The 10,673-nt window shown below is 41.6% G+C and overlaps 2 protein-coding genes across 2 annotated transcripts; one reads left to right on the top strand and one right to left on the bottom strand.

Moving 5' to 3' along the window:
• Positions 1–903: 903 nt before the first annotated feature.
• On the top strand, positions 904–2,218 carry LOC138051449 (uncharacterized). The gene is made up of 2 exons (XM_068897647.1): positions 904–994; positions 1,264–2,218. Exons 1-2 carry the CDS (start codon positions 904–906, stop codon positions 1,674–1,676), a joined length of 504 nt encoding a protein of 167 aa, XP_068753748.1. The 3' UTR covers positions 1,677–2,218.
• A 228-nt stretch (positions 2,219–2,446) lies between these two features.
• On the bottom strand, positions 2,447–4,200 carry LOC138051443 (golgin subfamily A member 6-like protein 2). Its single transcript, XM_068897635.1, has 3 exons — positions 4,167–4,200; positions 3,976–4,037; positions 2,447–3,497 (listed from the first exon to the last, which is right to left on the bottom strand). Exons 2-3 carry the CDS (start codon positions 4,020–4,022, stop codon positions 2,729–2,731), a joined length of 816 nt encoding a protein of 271 aa, XP_068753736.1. The 5' UTR covers positions 4,023–4,037; positions 4,167–4,200; the 3' UTR covers positions 2,447–2,728.
• Positions 4,201–10,673: the final 6,473 nt, after the last annotated feature.

The raw sequence follows: 10,673 nt of genomic DNA, 5'->3' as shown, positions 1-10,673 counted from the left end.
TTATATGGAACAACAAAGAAATCCAAATCGATGGTAAAAGCGTTTTTTATAAGAATTATTTTAATACGAATATTAAACATACAAACGATCTACTCTTTGACTGGACAAATATAGAGTCTTCTAATTTTCTCAGAAGTGAGGAATTGACAAGGTCCACTTTTTTAGTATGGACAGGCCTATCTGTTCCTTTGAAGTTGCGTGTTAACGTGCCCAATTTTAAGGTGATTCTTGATTTGGAAAGTCTTAAATGTCATGACTATTACTGTTTTCTAATAAAACAAAAATTGGAAAAGCCAACTAAATGGGTTAAGCTAAAGAGAGAATTTAGCTTCGATGACAAGCAAGTATCAGAGGCATTTCTTTTGCCAGTGAGGGTTGCTAATGAACCGTATCTACGCTCCTCCTAGTACAAAGTGTTAAATTCTGTTCTGTTTACTAATGACCGCTTGAGTAAAATAGGATATGTCTCTAGCCCCAACTGCACTTTCGGTCATTAACTAACAGAAACCATATCCCGTATTTTGTTTGAATGCTCTTTTTCAAATTGTTTTTGGAATGAGGTTAATATAATTCAAACTACGCCAGGGAAGCATAGTAAGTGGAATGGAAGGCCTTTGCATACTCCTAAGACGGCTCGCCTATCCTTGTAGATTTGGCGACATGGTACCTCGTTTCGGCAAACCAGTACCGGTGCTATCCATGGTCACAAATCATGTGATTGATTATATTTACACCATCCATGGACATCGCATAACCCGGTGGAATGACGCACTGCTTAACCCACCTGCATTGGATACTTATGCTCGATCAGTTCACGCTAAAGGGGCTGCTCTCCAGAACTGTTTTGGCTTTGTTGATGGCACTGTGAGACCTATAGCTAGACCAGACGAGCACCTGAGGATGATGTATAATGGTCATAAACGGGTGCACGCCATTAAATTCCAATCTGTTGCCTTACCGAATGGATTGATCGCAAACCTTTACGGCCCCGTAGGTAAAGATCTTTTTAACTTGCTCTTATTTATAACTAAATGTCAGGTTTATGAAAATAGCAACTCAAACGGAAAAGGTACAAACATGGTTTCGGAGGGTAGTTGTTTCCCCCTTCAAGTGTCTGTTTTATAGTACAATCTACGACAAACGCCTGTAGTGATCAGGACAATGAAAGGTTGATGTCATGACACCATTTTACAGAAGCGTTGCATGATGAAAAACAATGATATTCCATGAAACAAACCTAATACTTTTAACTTCTTCTTCCAGAGGGCAAAAGGCATGATGCAGGTATGCTGGCAGAATCTGGTCTCTTGCATGACTTGGAACGCCATGCATTTTCGACAGGGGGTCAGCCTCTTTGCATATATGGGGATCCTGCATATCCCCTCAGGGTTCACCTGCAAGGACCATTCCAAGGTGCTGCTCTCACACCTCAGATGGAGATGTTCAATGGATCCATGAGCTCTGTTCGAGTGTCAGTGGAGTGGCTATTTGGAGACATTTTAAACTATTTTAAATTCCTTGATTTTAAAAAGAACCTAAAAGTTGGCTTAAGTAATATTGGTAAAACATATGTCGTATGTGCTCTCATGCGAAATGCCCTAACATGCCTATATGGTAATCAAACCTCAGAATTTTTTGAATTAGACCCCCCAAGCCTCCAGGAGTATTTCAGGTGACCTAAAACATTCGCTATATTTATTCGGTTACTGCCTGGTCACACAACTGGTCAACACTTTCCTCCCAGAATCAGCCCTGGGGGGTGGGGGGAGGGGGTGGTGGTACTTTAGGATTTTTTGTGGGGGAGTGTCCTGCTGGGACCCTGGAATCCTTAATCTATACCAGAGCTAGTTCAGCTGAATTTTGCTACCTTCTACTAGACTTAACTTCCCAAAATCCCTTTGCCACTATCCTAGAGTAGCTTTTCGGCTAAGTTGCGTAAATTCAAACTTGTCGATTTGATTTTTAGTTTTAGTGGCAATTCCTGGTTTCCCTAATCTAGACTAAAACCTCCCCGCCCACCCCACCCCCCTGCTTTGGGAAACAGCACAACCTATAAAAGATCATACATTGTATTATACAAAGCAGACATATTGTTCCACAAAAAATGAAAGCAGTTGTTACTATGGCATCCACTTATACGACAAATGGCATGCCATTTAGTTCAATGCTCAGTTGTTCAAAAGTCAGATAGTGTTATCCAGCACATAAATCACTATAACGATTTCTTTAGAGGAGGAGCACTTTCCGCCATTTGAACAACTGGGCCCAGCTTAATGCTGATAAAGGCAAGTACTTTCAAAAGTTGAGGCATCTCTAATATCAAGTTTAACAAGGTATACATTGTTTACACAAATGTAAGTATTGAAGAAATCAACCTTTTCACAATACAATAATTTTTGTCAGATCAAAAAATCAAATCAAATTTATATTTTGCAAGGAAGTCAGGGCTTTCAATAATCACTTGACTCAATTTAATATATGACATATTTTCATAGCCTGTATTCTGATAGGGTAATCACCTGATTGACACATGCATAATACAGCTAAATTCAAACTGGATCAATGAAACTAAAAAAAAATGTGATTATGATAATGATAACTCAACAATCAACTACCACTCTAGCAGAAATGGAGTTAAAAGAACAGTTGAATGCAAAATTATGTCACTAACAAGAGAAAAATTACAATGGTGCCATAGTTGAAAAAGAGAAGTTGCAATAAAAAAATGTTAACGCTTTTCCTTGGGAGCCAACCTCTCAATCAAAGCTAACATAGCCTGTGATTGCTGCTGCTGCTGGTTTAACATAGACTGCATAAACTGTAGTGTTTGCTGTTGGTTTCTTTGCTGCTGTCTATGCTGTTCTTCTTGTTGTTGCTGAATAATCTTTAGCATATCTTGCTGCATTTTTGTTTGCTGCTCTGATATACGAGATCCTCTTGCCTCTTCCTGCTTTCTTATTTCAATTTCTTCTCTTTTTAATGCCATCTCTTCTTCTGCTTTCTTTTGCAAGTATCCAATAGCATCTCCTGTACTTTTCCTGCTTTTCTTTGCTGGAACCACTCCATTTGTTTTCTCCACTCGTTTTTGAGTTTCTCCCATGGTTTCCATTGCCTTGTACCGCATTTCTTCAGCAGTTGCCTTCTCTTTCTGAAGGCTTTGCTTTTTGTTGCCAGTCGAAGGCTTATTTTTAGCTTCTTCCTCTTTTTCACACAGCTCCTCCAGCAGAGTATCTATCTCTTGTATTTCTGGACTAATACCACTTGCTCTTTCTTCTTCCCTATTTTTTGCTTTGAATTTGGACATTAGAAGATTGAGCCTATCTCTCAACGACCTTTTGTTCACATTGAATTTGCATTGGGTGAGGTTATTGAGTCTTGTGGCAATCTCATCCCACAATTTTCCTCTCTCCGGGCTCCCCTTTCTGGTTTCAAAAAGATCTGATCCCCTGACCTCTCTCAAGAATAATGTATCATGTTGATTTGTCCACTCCATTGTGCTGAAAGAGGGAATTAAAGTTTATTTTAGCACTTTATTTAAAAAACGGTGGAAACAGTAGTTTTCCTCTTCCAGACTGAGTCCTTGTATTGATTTATTGAATATTTGCTGGATGAAATTGTTCTGTTTAATACGCACTGTACGTATCCACATAAATTATTGCTCTAGATTCACAGCACTTCATCGAAGAAATATTTCCAAGTGTGGTTATACAAGCCTTAAGAGCACATTTACATATCGATGAGCTATGTAGTGGATTTGTTGGCTAAGTGTGAAAAAATTCAAAACAAAATATTTATCTCTGCACTTTTTAGCAGCCTCCAGAACTCCAAAATTCTTTATCGCCTCAGAAAATTCGGATTCAATATGTTACTAAGAAATAAAAAAATGTATTGGAGTCAGTAAAATATATTATATATAATCGTTTTACAAGAAAGAATTCGTTGAACGTAACAGCTTATTTATCTTTACAGACTTACTTAGATTGTTTTGTCTTCACTGAACTAGCTTCAGAGTCTTCGGTCATTTTCCTGAGTTTTATCTGTGAAGAGAGCACAAAAAGCCGCTAGAGTTACTTGGCACATCCCCAGGTGGGTTGTGCTAATAAAGAAACTGAAAAAAAAGCAAGGAATGAAGAATACAAGAAAGAAATACCGGTATAGATACTCACGTTTTCACTGCGACGGCAAAATCCCCAAACTGACGTCGCCGGCGTGAGGGCGACGGCGGGAATGTTGGAAATCGCATGCGCAGTTAAACTCGACCCAATCCTAATCGGTCTTTACGTCGCCGTCGCGTCGAAAACGTCCTTATCTTAAGCTCCCTATTGTTACAACGTGTGGCAACGGCGGTTTGATGGCATGAAATGTAGCGGGATTCATTTTCATCATGGTATTCCCGAGGTCGACGATCTTCAACAATGGTTTGGTCAGACCCAGGGCGGCATGTTGGTCTTGGACAGTCTCATGGCCGAAGGAGGCAACGACAAATGCGTGTTGGATCTCTTCATGCGTGAACCACATCATCGAGACCTCACGGTCTTGTACTTGTGTCAAGATCTGTTTCCACCTGGGAAATATGCCAAGACCATTTCGCATAATGTGCAATTCGTGATCGTCTCCAAGAATCCGAGGGACCAGACGGGATTTCATGCATTGACCCTCCAAGCCTATCCGGATCGATGGAGACACGTCCTAAGACTCTTAAACAGGTGCAACCGATGGCCCTACGGGTATATAATAATCGATCTTCATCCCGCCTTAGATGATTAATTCCAGTTGTTTAGTCATGTGAAGCAACAGGACGGTCCGACGGTGGTGTACGAAAAGACCGATGAGTTCCTCCTTATTGCATGTTTGATCAATTTCAATTCGAACGGAATCCGTTGGAGTATCAACAGGAACTGGCCCGATATCATGCCCAACGCGCACAAGACTTCAGCGAACGGATAACGATCACTGCACAGATCCCGGCAAGCGGGGGATTCATCCGGGATTAGGGACGCCCATGGGAACGTCGCTGGAGGATTTTTTGGAAACGTTGGAGAAGTTGAAAGTACTCTCCCCGGATCCCAACACGTTGTTGAGCAACCAGGCGTAGACCCCCAAGGACTCGACACCAATGTCCTCTAATCCCATCGGGATTTGATGATGCATTCGGTGTTGGAAGTGTCCCTCCCGAACAAAGTGCTCAGATTATAGCATTTCCGATCATGATTTACAAGATTACGCGGCCAGTGGTCCTTCGGCCCATTCGAGCGTGGGACAGAAACAACCTCGTCAAAGACCTCTTCCCCTTTCACCTCCTAGCAGCGGCCGTAGGGGTCGTTGTCGTAGAGACGCGGCGGCGGTTCTCCCGGAAGCGGCGGACGCTGCGGTTTTTCCAGAGGTGGCAGACCACCTTGTTGGGGCAGCAGTAGCGGAGGTAGTCGTTGTGGACGACGGCGGATGAGTCAAAAAGGGTTACGACGTCGAATGGATCTCTTGGCTCAAGATGCATGATAACCAAACGATGGCCGTCGGATTCGGAACATCACGCATACCAATACTGTCACCGCCGTCTACGAAGATGGAGGCACCCCCACTGTACGACGCACGTTGTCTAGGATCAGTAACCCAGAAAAAAGGCGATTGATGAGTCTACCTCTTCTAGCTGAGTAGGAATTTTTTACAGTCTAATTTATAAACTCTCATCATAGCAGTAAATAAGTATGTTGAGACTTTTTTTCCGTTATTCTCTTAAATTGTCCATATCAATTAATTCATCTGTTGTTTTTGGTTATTTATTTATTTATTTACTTATTTATTTATTTATTTATTTTATTTTGGCTTTTAATCAATTAATTAATCAGCTTAGTAATTTACTGTTTGAGACTTCGTACGATGTACATATTTCGATAAAAACACTACCGCCCAGATTAGCATTTGCTATTTGCGGGATAGTGTAGTCTTTACCATTGTAATAGTAAATAAGAAGTTACTAATAAACTTGAGAATAACTTGAATAAAGAGGGAAAAGATCATCATGTCGTGGCGTATAGGACATCAACTGCCGTTCTTCGGAGTATCTTGAGAGAAGCGAATCATCAGACGCGTCGTGAACGGTTTCAGTCGGCAAACGCCGATCAGATCAATGCGGTGAGCGAATTGGTCATGAACACGCTCTGTCGCCAGAATCCCGTGTCGTCTACCACCCTTCGACGACTACGACCCCATTGGGAGACGTTAAGAGAGATGGCTCGTCGCAAGCATTCCCTCAAAGAGCAACGTCAGATCATGATGGCTCAAACGGGTCGTGGTCTGTGGCATGGCTTGAACATGGCGTGCAACCATTGTATGCGACGACGACAATGAGGACAGTGCCGTGGTGCACTCGACGCCAAGTGCCTTAACTGGGCTATTTCCTACAAGACCTGACCACGCTGCCTGTGGATCAACGACACCGAAACCGGGCAAATGATCGATGCTCTCAGTCAGTTGACGGACGAGGTGTTGAAACGACGAATCCCGCTATCAACATATACGCGACGCAAATTTTGGTCTCATCTACGAGATCGTTGCGCTTTGCAAGCCATGAGCCGTCTCCACAAGTATAAATAAATGCTCAGCCAACCATCATGAGATGTCATTGTCATCGAACCAAGGTCTGGCAAGGACTTCACACGGCGTATCATCATTGTGTCAAAGATCATCTCCAAAATGGACGATGGTTGATGTGATACGTGGACGTGCGGCCCTCGTTCGTTTTGTGCCAAATCTTTGACATCACAAATGCGAACAATGCGTAGTCATTCGTCAATTGACCGATCAGCTCCAAGAACGGAATTAAGGGGTCGACGGACTCAAACGAAAGATTTGCGATTTGAAAAACCAAGAGAGCGAACTGGAAGGGCAGCTGGAGAGAGAACGTCAAGAGAAACAAAGGCTCTACTATAAAAATGGGGAGTCACACGAGTACAATCCTATAGAATACAATACAAATTTTATTATCACTCCCCGAGGGGGTTTTCAGTGCTGATACTACTAAATACTGTAAGTTACATCAAAATTAAAATCAATTAAAATGGTCAATAAAAACTGGTAGAAAGGTAAGATCAAAGGCATGACGAGAAATTACAAAATTATCATGAAAGAGTGTAGAACTATGTGACAAAATTGTGCTATGAAGATAAAAATTCACTTAAGAGTTTACCTCGTAATGTTCTTTTTAAAATATTAAGAGATTCGCTTAGCTCAAGATTACCCTGTAAACTACTCCACGATGACACTGTTCGATAAAAAAGGTCCTTTGTGCTGTAGTGGTCTTAAAAAGAGGAATATGTAACAAAAATTGATTTTATCAAACGAGATGATAATGGTCGAATAACCACCGTGAAAGATTTGGAAAGCTGACGTTTCGAGCGTTAGCCCTTCGTCGGAGCCAATAGGCGAAGTACTTCGCTCTGACCAAGGGCTAACGCTTGAAACGTCAGCTTTCCAAATCTTTCACGGTGGTTATTCGACCTTTAGCAACTCGTTTGATAAAATCAATTTCTGTTTCAATCTCCCAACGACGCAGTACCGCAGTTTCTTTAGAAACTAAAATTTTGAATATTTAATAGTTGTGAATTGCGAGTCTCACGGTCATTTATCTCCACTCGCTTTAAAAAAAGCGAGGAAAGGTAAGGGCAGCTTGTCCATTCATGCATTTGAAAGCAAGCACGGCGTCACGATAGTACAGTTGCGATTTAACTGGCAACCACCGTTACTCTTTTAAGACTGGGATCACGTGATCGAACTTTCTGGTATTACTGATTATTCTGCACTGCTTGGAGCTTGAGAAGGTGAGTAGTTGCTGCGTTTGACCAGACCGACGAGCAATAAAAGAATTTGCTAAAACCTAACGCGTTGATTATTATTATTAGAGTGTTTTTATCAAACATATGCTTAACACGACTTATTCGAGCTGCACTGTAGGCTAGACATGCAGTACGAAACAGTTTTTAAGATGTGATCATGAAAGGTGCGGTTCGGGTCAGATGTAACGCGAGGTATTTGACGACTTTTGCGGAAGTGTGAGTTCCTTCCCCATGAACGAAAGACGGACGTCGGGGAGTTTGGAAAGCAGCTGACGACTACCATATATCATAAGCTTTGTTTTATCTGGGTTCAAGAGGAGGTGATTGTCAAAACACCAGTTACAAATTCTTAAGAGATCGTCATCAATGTTAAATATTGCATTAGCCCAGTCTTGAATTGAGAAGGAAGTATGAAGTTTACTATCATCAACATAGCTTTCGGATCGACAGTGCTTAAGAACTGATGGTAGGTCGTTCACGTATATACTACAAAGTAGAGGCCCCAGGATACTCCCTTGTGGTACGCCACAATCGACAGGTAGTGGCTCTGCAAATTCCTTGTTTGTACGTACGATTTGATGTCTTTGAGATAAACAACTGTTAAACCAAGTGACGCCAAAAGATGAAATGCCGACGTCTTGCAGTTTCTGCAGTAAAATATCATGTTTTATACTGTCGAAGGCCTTACTCATATCCAATAATGCAACAGCAGTTACTTTCTTTTTTATCTACTCCGCCTAAGATGTCTAAGATGGCTTCAGTCGTGTGTATTATATAGTGATGTCTCTGTCGATTGGAATTTTTTATTTCCACTTTGGGTTGCAGAAAGCATTTCATTCGGCAACGAGTAAGGCGTTAATTGATTTAAAGCAATTCTCTCGCACATCTTTGACATAAGAGAGAGATGGGTCTGTAATTGTCAGGATCCTCGAAGTCTCCGTCTTTTAGAATTGGTGAAACCTCAGCCATCTTCTAAGAACATGAGAAGATTCCGGTGGCAAATGAAGTGTTTATTATTGACGTTAGGGTCGGCAGTACAGCTTGGAGGCAATCTTTGATGATCACGTGGGCAGGAATTTTGTCAATCCCGTGAGATTTGTTTAGTGGCATTGACCGGACAACACTTGCGACTTCGGACCATTCCACAAACGATTAGCCTCGGGGTGTTTCTTTGGAACAAAGACCAGCTTCGAATGGTTATAATTACATTAACTGGCAAGCGAATTAATTTTGTCAACAGTTTCTAGTCCAATCGAGGTGAAAAAACGATTAAACGCGTTTGCTACCGCTCTATCATCTCTGCTGTAGGATCTCTCGCTGGCCGATTTCTTACGAATACATAATCGGATAGTTTTCCCCCAACAGCTTGAATAATTGGCATTGCTCTTGACTTGGTCCGCTACGTATTCTCATTCTGTTAGCCTAATTTCTCCCTTGACTTCACGCTTGAGGTTCTTGTATTTGGTCCAAGCGTTGGGATCCCCCGTTCTTCTCGCTAACTTCCGCCAAAAGTCCCTTACTGATTGCTTCTATGAACTAAAAAATGACAGATGCTGGAAATATTAAGGAGTCTGATTGTGCACGCCTCTATACAACATGGTAGTGGCACTTAGACAACGACGGACTTCGAGAGTGTCCCAGCCAAGCGAATGCTGAATAGAAGTTACACTGGTAAACTGTGAACAATTGGGCAGATAAATCTTACAACAGAACGTTCCTCCAATGCTTTTATGGGTTGTTTTTCAAAAGGATTCCAAGCAGCTGACGCATATTCTACATGGGGTCTTATGAGAGAGTTGTACCCTTGGGTCTTGACATGATTATTGGCTGCTTCCAGAAAATTTTCTACGTAGTAGAACCAGTGTCTTCATAGCTTTGTGTTTAACAGATTTTACATGGGAGTCCCATTATAGGTTATCTTGTAAAAGGTACACCAAGGTATTTACGACATGTAATTGATTCTAGTGGGCTACTACAGAGCCTGAAACTAGCTGGAAACTTAAGAGGAGACCTGGTAATTGACATTATATTACATTTAGTCAAATTAAAATTCATTTGCCCAAGTAGTGGCCCAGCAGGATAGAGTGTCAAGGTCTTGTTGGAATAGGGAACAGCATCATCAGCAAATAACTTAATTTTAGAGCTAAGGTTATGGGCAATATCATTAATGTAGATTAGAAACAAGAGGGGACCTAGGACTGTGCCTGGAGGGACACCAGAGGTAACACTGGTCCAAAAGGACTTTGTACCAGAACCCTGGACATACTGAGTCAGATCCAAAAGGAAGTTCCCAATCCAAAAAAGACTATTGCCAGTGATTCCACAATAATTAAGCTTAAGTAGGAGTCTCTGGTGGGGAACGGATTCAAAGGCTTTTGAAAAGTCAATTAAGAGTACGTCTGACCTGATACGCTTGTCCAGCAAGGATAACTAATCGTCGAGGACGGAGATAAGCCTTTCCGTAAGCCATGTTGGTGAGGGGTAAGAATATTATTGATCTTAGATGATTAGACAGATAACTACAAAAAACATGTTCCATAATTTTACACGAGATGCATGTCAAGGAGATTGGCCTGTAGTTCTTTTGGCGAGGATTTATCATCTTTCTTGTACACGGGAGAAACAGTTGCTATTTTCCACTCCCAAGGGATACCGCTTTCATAAGACTGAGTAAAAATCACTTGCAATATCTGAGCACATTGTGAGGGGATGTTCTTCAGGAAAGGAGGAGTCGGTAGGTGGAAGGAGAACGGAAGGCAAGGGAAAGATGGAGGAGGAATTTAATCGATCTCTCTTTTTTTCATTTGTTTCCTTTTTTGCCCCTAAAAATCCAGGCCCCAT

Source organism: Montipora capricornis, chromosome 1 (genome assembly GCF_036669925.1).
Source record: "Montipora capricornis isolate CH-2021 chromosome 1, ASM3666992v2, whole genome shotgun sequence".
Classification (NCBI taxonomy): domain Eukaryota; kingdom Metazoa; phylum Cnidaria; class Anthozoa; order Scleractinia; family Acroporidae; genus Montipora; species Montipora capricornis.
The sequence above is the reverse complement of the archived record's forward strand: the minus strand, read 5'-3'. Positions and strand labels throughout refer to the sequence as shown.

Bases quoted from the DNA above. Each gene is read 5' to 3' on its own strand.
- LOC138051449 (XM_068897647.1), top strand. From the start codon at position 904: ATGTATAATGGTCATAAACGGGTGCACGCCATTAAATTCCAATCTGTT. The intron at 995-1,263 runs GTAAAGATCTTT...TTCTTCTTCCAG, and splicing joins AAACCTTTACGGCCCCGTAG to AGGGCAAAAGGCATGATGCA.
- LOC138051443 (XM_068897635.1), bottom strand. From the start codon at position 4,022: ATGACCGAAGACTCTGAAGCTAGTTCAGTGAAGACAAAACAATCTAA. The intron at 3,498-3,975 runs GTAAGTCTGTAA...TCCCTCTTTCAG, and splicing joins GTGAAGACAAAACAATCTAA to CACAATGGAGTGGACAAATC.